General features: G+C 42.9%; 1 protein-coding gene across 1 annotated transcript in view; it reads right to left on the bottom strand.

Moving 5' to 3' along the window:
- The window catches only part of SGCD (sarcoglycan, delta (35kDa dystrophin-associated glycoprotein)), a 70,647-nt gene continuing 55,875 nt past the window's right edge, over nucleotides 1-14,772 (bottom strand). The window contains 2 exon segments of the mRNA XM_010136424.1: nucleotides 1-323; nucleotides 1,665-1,788. Of these exon segments, the coding sequence (XP_010134726.1) occupies nucleotides 150-323; nucleotides 1,665-1,788 (298 nt within the window). The 3' untranslated portion in view covers nucleotides 1-149.

The raw sequence follows: 14,772 nt of genomic DNA, 5'->3' as shown, positions 1-14,772 counted from the left end.
TATATATATATTCACACACACGCGCGCGCACACACAAAAAAAGTCTTTGATAGGCTTTCTGTGTTCTAGTAAAAATAGTTGGCAGCTGCAATCTGTGAGACCAGAAGTGGCTTTTGTGCTGCCTGTGATGCCCCACTGCAAATTGTCTCTCAAAGGCAGACGCTTGTATTTATCTGGCAGGTCGAGCTAGTGCCTGCCTGAGACAGAAATAACCTCCCATTGGGACACACACAGAGCTCGTAGATTTTTTGCCTGGACCCTGCAGAAGAGGAAGATCCTTGAGGCAAGTTAGGTAGTTTGATTTTTGCAGAATTCAACGTTATCTGAAATTGGAGTGGGGGAAAGAGAAAAAGAAGGAGACAGTTAGTGGAGAACTGCTACTTTTGATCTTGTGTTTAAAGAAGCTTCCTTCAGACAACTCACCTGCTACGAAAACATGGTAGGCAAGCCTATAAAGATGGGAAAATCTGATATAAATCTGGGTAGGCGTATTATTTTCCTTACCATGAGCCACCTAAGTCTTCCAGTTTGTTTTTGCTAATCTACCCACTGTGTGTTCTTGGCTCGTAGCTTGCTGGGGCACCTCCGTGACTGGGTTAACACCAGTGCTGGGTGGGGAGTGTGTGTGGTTCACGTCCACACGACTCTGCTCCTCCACTGGCACTTGTGGCACTGTGAGCCCATTGCCAGTTATGCTTGCAGGGTCACTGCACTGCCTTTTATGTATATTTTATGTATACATGTAACACTTTTATGTACGTTAAAAATATCTTCAATGCCATAACAGACCTGCATTTCCCTTTTATAAAACAGAACATAAAAGTGAACATGTGGCAGTTCTTAGACACTTGACAGCTACAGGGGAATGCTCTAACATCATGGAGAAGATCACAGTAAAGTGTTTTTTTTTTAATACCTGACACTAAGGCAGGAAAACTTTAGCTTCTGTTGGAGCCCTGTTGCTAGTAGGTTTGGGTTCAATGGGAAGCTCTTCCTGCCAAGGCTCTCAGCTGGTTCCCCAGCAGGAGCTCCTCATCCACATCCTTTGGTGTCTTCCATCACTGTGGCAGGAGGAGGGGGTGAGAACTGTGCACCCATGTATTTTGGAGGCACCAGAAGAGGCTTAACTCAACACCTATTTTACTTTTGTTCCGTATTATCAGTTTAAGTTATTCTCTCTTCCTCTTTGGAAGTTTCCCCAGTGCAACAACCTGTCTCCTGATGGTTCCTTCCTTTCCAAAATGAAAATGTCAGCTGCAAAAGCTTTTCAGATCGATTACGGTGAATTAAGCTCTTCTTATAGAAAAATGTATGATAAAAGATATAATTACGTTGGCCAAGTAAATCTTGTTCTAAAGTGACAAGGGAACAAAGACTTTAGGAGCACTGAGTACTTTACAGCCACGTAAATCTGCTTGAACAACAAATGCCATTACTCAAGCACTTTAAAAACAATGAATCGGCCTTTGCCACAGAGTGAAGTTTGTTTGCATGTATGTTCAATCACTGCTAGCAGAAACTAAGCTAGGAAGGCACGCTTTGCCAGTGCCTTCACACCAGCGGTTCACATGGAATGGCTCAGTGACTCAGAAGGCTACAAATCTGCAGGAGATCCGTGGCTGCTTGGTTTGGTGTGGCTGCAGGGCTTGCTGTCCTTCACTTACCTCTCCATCTTTGGATTCCAGCTTGAGCTCTGTCCTGCACGTGGCTTTCAAGCTGCCGGCCTCGGCGTTGATCTCGATGCCTTTTGGAGCCTCCATCACCAGCGCGCGTGTAGGCGACTCCAGTCTGTAACAGGAAAGGGGAGTTACAGAGCTTGGTGGGTCGAATAGTTATGGTTGATCTTAATAGGTCTTGTTCAGCCTGACTGCCCATTGCACAGCACCTTAGGACCTGTTGATGTTCACATCCACGCCTGGTTTGGTCAGTGGAAAGAATTCCTGCACAGTGTGGCAAAACACATGAGAAATCTAATCTGCTAACATTTCACATCAACTTTGCTATGCTGTAAACACTGGGACAAGATGGAAGATGCAATAAAGCTTCCCCCATGATCAGCTTGCTCAGATGCAAGATCCTATTTCTAACTAATCAGTGTTAACGGGGGATATTAGCGAAGCAGTATCCCTACAGAGGAACTGCAAGCAGTTTTCTTCCTCAAACCACTGTTCAAGTAGGAACAAATTAGTTCTCTTGACTCCCTACATTGTGAGGTTTGGAAGGGTTTAAGGACAGAAGGAAAACAATGAGAACAACCAGGCTGAAGATCCCCAAATTCTCGGTCCCTGGTCCTATGCTCACATGCCGCTGCTCACAGCCAGGCCCCTCACGACAGTGCTTTGACCCCTTGTAACCACAGATACACCACACAGGGATCTGACAAGCCTGTTACAGCACTGTCTAACACAGCCAAACCTTTTTGTTCAGGCAATTTGGGTTAATACTGTAAGATGTAGAAGGACAAGGTTCAGTCTTCCTTGCTGATTACCCATTCACAGGTCTTGTATTATACTTTTCTTTATAGTACAGTCTCTTATTACTTTCTATATTGAAAGTGATAATAAAAACCAATTCTTCCTCTTTGGGAATATTCTCATAGTTGATTTTATCACCATTTATTTACCATATGATCACAAAATCTAGAGTATGATCTCTGCAGGTGAAGCAGGCAGGAGGTCTGGAACAGAAGCTCCTCTGCTTCGACAGCTCTGAGCAGGCAGCTCTGACAAAACCGAAGCACAGGCACAACCACCGAGCTTACTTGGACAGCTTAGAGGATCTGCTTGCATTACTGCAGTGGCACTTCAGCTGTTTCTCTGCTCTTCATATATAATCATTTGTGCAAGTAAGTGTATTCTTAAATGGACTCCTGATAGTACTGAGACAACATTATGGGAGACGGGGAATTCAGCTGTATTTATTGCAGCCAACAGTTCAATAAAACAAAGGCACAGTTCCCTCTGTGTGGCACTTCCAAATTATGACTTTCCCTTTTGGTGAAGTCTTTATATTGCTGCTTTTTGAACGCCTTTCCCTCAAGACCCCAAACTCATCCATAATTTCCTGCCTGACTCAACTAAATCTAAATTTCAGGGAAGAACTGAGGCATGTGCAGTCCAGCGACTGAGCATGGTGTCCTGGTTCGCAGCCTCCTCACAATCTCTCTGAGCTGATTTTTGTTTGCTTTTTGCAGGGAAGCTTCAGCTTACATAAATCTTCTTCTGATCCCTCCACTGGTATCACCCCTTGGCTGGTTCCTGTACAAAGAATCTAAGGTTAAGACTGCTGCTACTCACTTTTTTTTTTTTCCCTGATAGAATTGCAGATTGCACGGAGGAGAAAAAGCTTGCAAAGAATGATTGACATTAAATAGTGCTACCTGGGATATGGTTCCTTCTGACCTTCCAATTGCAGTAACTGCCTTTCCAATATCTGTTAGAATTTCTTTATAGTAAAAATAGCCTCAGCACACAGCCTTAGGGCTCGTTCGTGCACTCTGGTGGCTTTCATTACGGTGGCTTAACTCCCTGTCTGACCTGCGTTTTCCCTGGAAGTTTCTGCCCAGGGATACAGCACGCTCTCATCCTTGGTGGTCCAGCTCTCAAGCTGGTGTCTATGCTGAAACACAAAGGACAGGCTGCTTGCACTAAGCCCCCAGGATGTCAGCCACAGTGGCTGGGATGCAGGCACATCTGCTTCCTCTGCTCCAGAGGCGGCATCCTCCAGAGGAGAAGCGGAGAGCTGAGACCTCTAATATCTTAAGTCACTGTAGCTAAATTCACCAGAGGATGTGCCAAACCCCAGGACAGCTGAGCTAATCTGAAGATAAATTAATTCCTAAGAACCACGGCCAGGTGATTCTAGCTCTCTGACATCTTAGTGACTCTTCAATTTCTTTGATGTCTTGGCTGTCTCAACATATTTGTTCATCTGTTAATCTTGTAGCTCTTCTGCTCACTGAAAAATAAATCTTGTAAGTGCAAAACAGTGTTCAGACACCACAGTGCACATGTCCTCAACTGCTGCTGCAGCAGCAGCTCTCAATTCCTGCCCTGTACCAGAGCAGACTCCCAGTCCCACACCAGTGCTTTACTGGAGAGTGCAGAGAGCTGGGAAATCAATAAATGTTTTCCTATGGCCGGAGGGATCAAGAGAGACCTTCTTCTTGCATATCCTTCCCTATGCATAAATATCCCTATAACATCAAACCGTTATATCCGTGCTTTGAATAAGCTACCAAGTACCTGGGAGTCTTTCAGATAACATTGTTCCAAAGTTGTGTTCTCTTTCCATAGCTAACAAACTGACTGAGTCGATCTCCCTCCTCCACCGAACGAAAACCTAGAGGCAGGATAACAGCATCTTACAAACACTGATGAAACCCCATGCAAGTAGACACATCCTAACCCCCGCAGAGCTTTTTGCCTTAGGGCCTCCTGATAGTCCATGGTGTAGTGGGACAAGTGCACAGTGCCGGGATGTTGCTGCTGCTCTGTAACGCCCCCACTCTGCTGCACCACATGTATTTTAAAGTTAGCTGAGGTGACCCCCCACTCCGTCATCCTAAATCACTAGCTCAGACAGCTGCAATCTTGCCAACAAGCTGAATTAACCAAACCCCATCCCTTTAATGTTAAAAATATAATTCTGAAGCCTAGGAGGTTTTTTTTTTGAACCTTAAAGCTATGGAAGTGAGTGCAAAGAGCAGCTCTTCCAGTGATGAGAAACTTGGGCTTGCAGTCCACATGGCTTTGTACTTGCACCGCGGGTTTGGAGTCTGACTCTTCTCTCTCTTACATGTTCAATGTTGGTGTAACTCTGTATGTTTGCATGGTGCTTTTGTCCCAATTTATGCTACTGTAAATGAAGACAGAAAGGTCTTAATAAAATTTTCCTTGGCATCTGAGGGGCATACGATTGTAAGGGATTTAATTTGATTATTTTCTGATATCCTGAATAAATCCCTGAGACACCTGTCTTTAAACCAGAAGCTGAAAAATCTATACAAAGCCAGAGAAAGCAGTTGAGGAGTTTATGCTCCACGGAGTTTGAGTAATGTTTACTGAATGCTTTCATTTGAAGCAAGTGTCTAAGAGACACTCTGCTTTTAAACCTAATTCTGTCTTCCAGAGCAGAACCAATTTGGAGACTAACAATGAAACAAAATGATTTAGCGATGAACAGATAATTTGTTCAAAATCAACATTTGTTTTCCAGTGTGATACTCCAGAGCTTTCAGTAGGATTCACATCTCGCAGTTAGGTGTAAGCCTGTACTTACAGCAGTGGGCTGGAAAGGTGGCTGCGTGAATATAGATTGTTTCATTATTTGTTCCTGCTCTTGAATTTTCCATGCCAGCAATTGGCACGTAAACCCTTTTTATTGACCACGAATGCTGCTTATTTTTGCTCCAATATTTCCAGGACGGGATTGTGACCTCTCTCACAGAGCTGGGCAAGGAGGGTAAATTCACCACTACCCACGGAGTTACAGCTGGCTGAATTCAGGACTGAGATAAGCTTCTGCCATAAAATTGCTTCTGCCCTACCTACAGTCTCCTAGTAGGTGGATGAAGAGATAGCCTGGCTGACTACCCACGACATGGGAACCTCTCCTACAGATCCCAGGGAGTCATGCCAGTCCAAAATTTTAAAAGAAAAGGCACAAGTAACAGGACTTCCACAACTATCAAAATACTCAGGTTCCACTTATTACAACGAGTGTTAGGTAGTTTTGAAAATCCCATTGAGCGCCTAAATGCCATAACAAATCTGACCCCTAATCTCAGTTCTTAGTTCTGCAACGGAGGTAATAGCACTTCCCAACTCCACAGGGAGGATAAAAAGATAAATATATTAGCGGTTGTGAAGTGGTTACCTACTGCAATAACTGAGGCCAGGTAAGTACTGCAGCCAAAGATAGATGGCTGGCAGATGGATAACTGGTCTTTCCAAAGCTGCAATATTAGGCTCTTAGCTTCATCAAAAATACTGTTAGTCTTGTTCCTCCCACTGAGCACGCTCACTCTGCATATCAATGCGCGAGATGATGTATGCAGGGGAAGCCTTCCTCCAGCTCACCATGCTTAATGGACAGTGCTAAATGTGCCTCTCAAGCCCTTTTACTCAAACCTATCACCGAAGCATCTCACATTTTAAAGAGAGGTGATGGCATGCAGGCATCTCGCAGTGAACTCCTCTCCTGCTCTTGCTGGAAATTCTGTGCTCCTGGGAATCAACAAGGGAACAAAATTTTCTGTGTCATCCCTGCTTTGCTTTGAAAACTTCGGCAGTAATTTAAAGGAAGTCGGCATACGCCTTTGTATTGTGGTTTCAGTGAAAGCCATTCTCTTGGAAAGATTGTGGCTTACCCAGATTTCCAGTTTTCACTTCCTTCATCATAAACAGTCACTTTAATCACTCCAGTACCGTGGATTTTATTTCCCTCTTGCCCCTCTCCTCAACCCCTCCATGATAATGTGCTGTTTTCCTTGCTATTACGAACAGCCTTTTGAATTTGGGGAGAAGAGAGGATATTACAGACACAAAGGTAGACCCAGCTGCTAGGGGCGGCCAACGTGCTTCCAATGAAGTGGCAATAACTTCCTTAAAAGAAATAAAGTTCAATGCGAATAGTTGAGGGGAAAAAGTATTTGCCTGGGTCCTGCATTGATGCAAACAGGACTTTCAATTCGTGGCTGGTACTGACGGCTGCAGCTCAGCAGAGAGATGATCCTCAACATGTGAAAGGAGCTAATGTGAGCTGGGGACCTATTGCTGCCACTTTCAAATTTTTTATCACTTTTTTTTTTTTTTTTAGAGGGAATGAACTCAAGCTGTGGAATTTCTTGTCCTCAACAGGGGATTTTTCTATGTGGGGCACAAACTTTGTTTGCAGTATCGAAATGGGAAGAGAAGTGTACTCTCAGGAGGTGAGGAGCGCATCATGTGGCGGTGTGGTAACATGAGCTAATTTAATTTTGCTTAGAAACCCCTGGACTGAGCACAGAGCATGTACTACTGCAGCTGTAGCCCATTATTTCTAATGACTCTAATTATTTCTTATGGTATCCATCTGACCAGCTATAAGATTCCACATTGAGCATAAAATTAGCCGATGTTACCACTGTGCCTGCTTACATCTCATATGATTGGTAAATTATGCTAGCAAGTAAATGTAGAGCTCCATCAATTTGCTGCTAATGAACCAGTATCTCAGGTTGAAATTTGTTTTCAGTTTTAACTCCTGTGTTTCAATGAAATCAATGGGATCACCCATTCACAGTGACTTATACTTCTGACTCCATTATTTGTGTGTTACATCTATCTATTCATGCAAGAAAAAACAATATTTTTTTCGCTACTAACTGGAAGTTAATTAGCTTTTACTGAATTGCAAATAAACCATGCTTAGATTCTATTTCTAGAATGCTTTTAAACTTATTTTTAATTTTTCTTACTTGTATTGGAACAGAAAAAGTTTAGAAGGCAGAACAATGAGTTGAGTCTGGACTCAACTGGTGAAAACCTCAACTGATCATAAGTTCAATCAGTCTTGTCATCTCCCAAAGAGCAAAAGGCTCTGCCCAGACCTCTACCCTTTGTCACTAGATTTCCCTCCTCCTGGAAGGTTCTGCCATTTTATAAAAAACACATAAATTAAAATATGGCAACGACAGTGAGCCTAATATAAAACAGGAACGAGAAAAGGGACTTGGCCCCAGTACATCAGAGCGAGAGGTTAAAATCAAAACAGGAAAATGCACCATACCTTTTTCCAAGATACCATGATTTTGACAAAATGTGATATACATGGTACACTACAAAAGCAGCAAGTACTCTGAGAGTTTACAGAAGAGATCATTGCTAATAAGAAAATATGTATCCCTGTTATTTATTGCCCTGCAATGACATAAATCTTGTTTTCAATTACATTTTAATGAAGCACACCAATTACTGTTTGAATAGGGACATCTGATTACAGTCTCAATCAACAGAAATCAATCTTGCTTATGGAAGGTTTCCAGGGTATTTTCTTTAGGAACACTAATTACAGAAGTAAACAAGGATATATTATTATCATGTCATCCAGCTGTAAATCCTGCCTATCGCTATAAATACTGTTTAGTTTGAGAACGTGTGTCACCATGCAGTTTCCAGTGTTTATGCTGCAACTCTAATAAGAGACAGTTCCAGTGCAGCCATATTCTGAAACAGATTTTTATGGCTGGTGGCCCAAAGCCTCATGTAATTCCCAATATGATCTAGCGGACAATGAACAAAAGTTCTTTCAGCTATCATCCACAAACCACGGTTAATTCCAAAGGAAAATCCAGTTAGATCTGCCAGAGCCCTGACAGGAGCAGAGGTTTAATGATGCCTTATTGGAAATTTCCCAGCCGAGCTAGAGGTGAGTCTGGTCCATATGACAAGGAGTGCAACAACTGTGCTTCTATTTGGGCAATGCAGATGCTAAAGAAGTTTTGTACAAAGCTCAGTCAAGAGACACAGAAAAAGGCATTGAGAAAATATGAATTACTTTTGTGCTTCACGTTACTCATAAGCTTTAATATTTCCTCGGACAGGGAACCTAGTGAACCTGCCGCATGAAGAGCCCTGCTTGGACCCTGCAAGTGCTGCAGTCCCTGATGGAAGAATGAACGGGTGAGCTTGCTCCATCCTCCTCTTCCCACGCGCTGCATCAATCAACTCCTGACCATTTCTTCCTGCTTCAGGAATATCTTACTATCTTAAATCTCATTTTACAACTTTTTTCTTTTCTTTTTTTTTTTTTTAAATGAATAGAGCTCTTACAGCTGCAACACAAAAAGCATTGCTTAATCACAAAAAGTGTAACAAATGTACTACTGGTTTTGCTAACTTCAGCTTAGCGCCGAATGAACCAGTTTACATATTTTTCACCTAGTTTGAGCTATAGGTACTGTGTTTAGTGAACTTTTCCTAAACAGAGTCCACGCGAAAACAATACTCTCCTGACCATATAATGGGAATATCTTAATATCCCTTCAGAGACTACAGCTCTGGGAGGAGGGCTAACTGAGGAACAGGAACGGTTTGAAAACATCACAAACCAGGTCAAAGACAGCATTAGGGAGGTGTTCAGCTAATATTCAAAGAAGATTTGAGTGGGTCTAGATGAAGAAGGAACCAGAGGAATTTATAGGTATGATGCAGGCTTGCAGCACTAAGCAGGTGAGAACCAGCTTTCATTTTCCTCTGAAAAAAATGTCATTCCTCACCAAGAGAAAAAGATCGAGCATGCACCTCCTCCCAGCACACTGCACCTTGTTGTAGCCTTCCAGTACACTTCCACTAGCTGAGGCTTATTCAGAGTACTAAAAAGCTGTAAAAGTAGGGAAAAAATGAACAAATCAAAATACAGTAGTAAATTCTTTGTGATTGCCCACCATGCTACAGCAATGGAATTGCTGAAGAAGATGCCATTGTGCAAAGTTGTCCTAAATGTTTTAGGGTTTGGGTTGTTTTGTTTTTGGGTTTTTTTTTTTACTTTTAAAGTAATCTCTGAAATTGTATACATGAAGTCAAATAAAGTATTTAGATGACAAAAGCAGAGATCAAACAGAAGATATCAAATTAATCTAGGGAGTAAAATGTACTGTGTAATACTACTGAGACCTACTTTCATTATGAACTGTGGAAGTGGTGAAGAGTGGAGACTGTAAAATAAAAAAGTATGAGATTAATGTTTAACGAAGTGGAGGTATGGCTGAGAAAATTAAAATCATCTGGATAATTAAAAAATTCTGTTGCTTATAAATCAAGGAAGGAAATTATCATAGAAATTGGGAGATAGTCAAGAATGGTAGTAAATACAGATGTGGTTTTAGAAGATGATGTGTTCAAGTGGCCAGGGAAGGGATTCAGGGATGCAGAATGAATTACTGCTATTTTAAGTGTGGAGATGACTGCAGCTTCACCCTCCTCACCTGGCAGGTTGTGAGCAGACCGGTCTTGCTCTGAATCCCTACTGTGCCTGACAGACCTGAGCAGAGAGCTGACTGCAGGACTACCTCCATCCTGCTGAGCTCAATCTTTCAGCCTTAACTGATAAGCTGGAACATCCAGAGTCACTAGTGTGCCACGTAGTGAGAAACCTCCACCTCACAGCTCCTGGCTGCAGCCAGAAGATGCTGAGTGGCCGGGGCCCACATCCCGAACAGGCAAAGTGCCACCTTGCCCTCCTTGGCAGAGGTGTTTCCCATTGCGAGCGTGGGCAAGATTAATAAAACCATAGCAACTACGAGTGGGACTGAGAAGATTGAGCCCGTAGAGCATAGCCCTGAACATTAATAAAACGTCTGCCAGGAACCAGCCTGAGGAGACACTGTGAAATACAGGAGCAGAGAGTCATCTCCAGCTGGAGGAAAATCAGAGGACACATGTCCCCTCTCATGGGAAGAAATTCTTCACTGTGAGGGTGGTGAGGCACCAGCACAGGTTGCCCAGAGAGGCTGTGGATGCCCCATGCCTGGCAGCGTTCAAGGTCAGGCTGGACTAGGCTCTGAGCAACCTGGTCTAGTGGAAGGTGTCACTGCCCGTGGCCGCGGGTTGGAACTAGATGATCTTTAAGTTACCTTCCAACCCAAACTCTTCCATGTTATGATTCTATGATCAGAAGTGGGACAGTAAATTACAGAATCGGAAAGCTTTAACTGAGCTGTAGTGCTGCTATCGGTGCCACTAGCTGGAACTTAAGAGCCTCTAATTACTTTTATCACAAAAAGCTCACCACCAGATGTCTCTCATCACAAGTTATGTAGTCTGAGTCAAAACCAGTCAAGTAACGGTCTGGAAATTCCTTCATGGGTGCACGTGCTGCAGCTTGGAGCTGCAGCATGGTCATGCCTCTGCTCCTGCTGACCTCAGCTTCTCTGCACTCCCAGCGTGGAAAAGGAACAGACTCAATAGTTAGATACGCCTGATCTACTACCTAAACCACCTTTTTTTTTTTTTCTTCTCTGATATACCTTATTAAGTAACTTATGGCAATAAAATAAAACAAATCGAAACAAAATAAAATCCTCTGCCTGTTGGGTGCATTAATGAGCACAATAATTTCACACATGGAGGAAAATAATTACTTTTTATGTTGCCATAATTGCCAAAACCACAAATGCATTTTTCAGAAACAAAGGTTGGGCTGGTGTAAGTTTCTAATTACAGGTTGAAAGCATCTAATTAAAAGGCATAAATTGGAAGAAACCCTTTTAACCAAAATTACATAAGAGGTTGCTAAGATTAGGGATTATCTTGACACACTGTCACCAAGTCAAGGAGGAGAAAAAGAAATAGAAACAGTGCTGTAGCTCTTCATCAGGGCCACTGACCCCACTTGCTACCTAACGAAACGCCGCTGTTGGGAACACAGAGGAGATGAACGCCTCGCAAAGGAGGTCTGTGGGGCCACCGAGTTTCACGGCAACCCTGAGCGCTGGAGTGGGGAGAGGGACAGCTGTACTGTAGCCTGGAGGTAACAGCCGAGGCTTAAACGGGCTTTTCCCTGATGTTTATACTAGCTTGTGGATGGTGCCAGAAAGACAAAATCCACCTGAGCTGGCCTAAAATTATAAAACCCAGTGGAAAGATGGTAGTTGAGTCAGCTAAAACTTGCTAGATTAACCCACAAAATATTAGTTAACACAGACATACAGTGCTGTACTTTGGGGTGACTTTCACGTGCAGTCAAGGGTTGCCCACAAATTCGATTTGGGCCAATTCTCTACTGCTTTAATGGTTTGCTCTTCCGCTCCACTTTGGAAGGCGGCGGCACGATGCAGATTTTATCTTACTCTTCTGTTTTTTCAGGATGTTAAATAAGCCTGCTGAGCAGACCAGCACGTCATCACTGACAGGGAAATCACTTTCTTGTGATAACCCAACACACACAAATTAGAGAGGATTGCTGGCAGGGGTGTAGTGCCATGCAAATATTGCAGTCATTATCATCAGCACTTCGCATGCAGTCTTCTACATCAGAACGGCTTTACCAAGAGAAGAAACATTGATCTAGATTTCCATTTTTAAATTCCTTTTGAAGTCTATCTGTCATGGGATTTTTACCTGCCATTGGGCCAGACAGAAAGGAAAAGGGTTAGGTAGATTAAAATCTCATGTGGCTAGCACACAGGTCCAGCCTACAGTGCCTGATTTCCTTTTACTGTTCCCCAATGATTTATTCTAGTCCCTCTAAAAAGATTGGACTTAATAGTAAATTACAATGACAAATACAGGGCTAACAAAACTAAAAAGGATTTGAAATGGTAAATAAAAAAACCTACTGGAAAAAAAGGTGTGTCTGTGTGCATCACGCACTTGGTGGTGATGCCCTTTGGAAATATGTACACACTTGCCTAAGAGGATTCAAAGAGTCTATTCAGCATGACACATTGGCTACAACCTGATGGCTTTTTCTGAAACCCCATTTATAGGCCTTCAGACACTCACACTCCTGAGGCACATCCATCCTCGTACAGTCAATTTATAATGATTCCACCAAATTAAATCTTTATTAACAAACTTATTGACTCTGGCTTTGACTTTTTGTCCCCTCTTTTAATTAACTGCAGTAATGAGACAAGCAACATCCAATACAAAAACTGACCAAACATTTTGTTTAAAACCTGCACTTTATTTCAAGCAGCTTCAGAAAAAATGAAGGCTGATTTGCTATTTGCTAAATGTCAATTTTCACACTCGGTTGAACCTTTTCTGAAGCTTGTCAACCACAAATTTGTAGTCATTTCTCCCCCTCTGATATAGAACATATAACAGGTATTCAGCTACTTCTCATTTTTATGCAGAAGATGTACCTTTTGCTGTCCCCAGTATACTTCACAAAATGGTAAATACACATACACTGTAAATCCAAAGGGAGGCATATGCTGAAGTCGTGGCCTTTCACAGTCACAATTTACACCAGCAATACAGTTAGAAGTCTGCACGTGTAAGGCCACAGAAATGATCCAAACTCCTCAAATCCATCCCATTACCATGCACCAATACTGCACCATCCTGCACATTTTCAAATGTGCTGGGCTCCCGCTCAGAGTGAACAAGACCACTTGTTCGCAGGCTTGCTCCCTGATCAGAGGCACAGCTCCTGTTTCCAGGTGCAATTCCCTGCCCTGCCGTCCGGCAGACACAAAACAGCCTCACTTCATCACAAGCACACGCACACTTCCTTGTGCAGGATACTGCCAGGGGACAGGGCAAGAGCCAGTGCCTAGTCTGATTTCTGGCATACACCAGCCTGGAATCAGTTGCTCATTCCTGTATCAAACGTACCTGAACTGAAACCTGCTTTTTACCAAAGCAGCCAACTTTTAATGCAGCCACTGATGCAAGATTCCTTCACATCCCTCCTTTATAAGACTCCTGAGTAACCTATTTTGACAACTTGGAAAATCTTCCCGTGTACATTTACAATGTGCAATAAAGAATACAAATAGCTGACAAACACACACGTCTTCTTTGGAGGACTGCCAAGACAAAGCTCAGGAACAGCCAAGACTGCACAGGACAGAGACTGAGAGAAGAGAGGGGTCCAGTGCTCCTCTGTCCGACCAGTCGCCATTCCGGAACCAAGGAGCTTGGCAGGGCAACAGGAAGGATGGGGAGTATCTGCAGAAGTTAGTCTCAAAGCTCTTTGACAGCCTAGAACTGAAAATCTGAAAGCTATTTGAGATTCCCAACTAATTTCTTGCTTTCAATTTTGCAAAGGAAAATAGGCTGGGAAATGGTGCAGAGAAGAAAATAAAGGTATTGTGTGGGTGGAGGGAGGAATGGAGCAGAGAGATAAAGAGATCAGGAACAAAAAAACCCCAACTTGCCAAAGAAGAGAGTACAGAGATGTCTCCAAAGGGACTACTTTAATTCTGGGAATAGGATGTTTTGCAAATTCTTAGCGTCAATTTATCTTCAACTAGAAATGAAACTGTTTTCTGTTTATCTATCGCATATAATGACTCCCGAGTAAAACAAGTGTTTTGAGGCAAGGTTTGGCAATCTTCCAAGAGAGATTTGCTAGATGGTATTTTTCTTAACTCAAAGAAAGACTGAGCCTAGTGGTGGCAATTCACCACGTGCTGGGAGCTGACCATACTGGCACAAACCCACCCGTGCGCGGGGCAGCTACATCCCTATCCTGCGCCACCTGGAACTGGCGGCAGCTGGGAGCTATGAAACACTGCATCTTGCAGGTGCTTGTCTCAGGAAGCTGCGAACCCGTCTCTTGGCTCAGCTTATGCTGTTTGATATCTGCCACTGTGCTGTCGCTAGCATCCATGTGGTAGGTTGTTGATCTTGTTTGTTTTAATGTGTAGAAATCTGTTCTCCAGTTCCTTGGATCTACTACAGCAAAATGAGAAAATGTTTAATGTTTCTTGACTTCCATGAGGTTACTGCCATCTTTCCTTGGGCAAGTCTGATTTTTGACTGGAATAACCTCTCTTATATGACATTTTAGTAGATAACAAAGAGACAATTACAGCTGCTAATGTGAGGGGTCAAATGGAGGTGAAATGAAATGGATTTTAAAAAAAAAGAACTAATGTCAGAAAAGCAGTACCACTAAGTGGCATATCCACTTCCTAGAACAGGTTTTTAGCTGGGAATTCCATTTCATTTTACTCTATTTTACTCTGATTTTAAAAAGAGAGCCAGGCAGGTAGGAGGACTGGCTTAGTTGCTGAAGCACTGGAATCAAATTTCCAGCTTGTGATGAACTGCGTTT

The sequence above is a fragment of the Buceros rhinoceros genome, unplaced genomic scaffold (genome assembly GCF_000710305.1).
Source record: "Buceros rhinoceros silvestris isolate BGI_N320 unplaced genomic scaffold, ASM71030v1 scaffold18075, whole genome shotgun sequence".
Taxonomy (NCBI): Eukaryota; Metazoa; Chordata; class Aves; order Bucerotiformes; family Bucerotidae; genus Buceros; species Buceros rhinoceros.
Note: the sequence above shows the minus strand (reverse complement) of the source record. Positions and strands in the feature narration are given on the sequence as shown.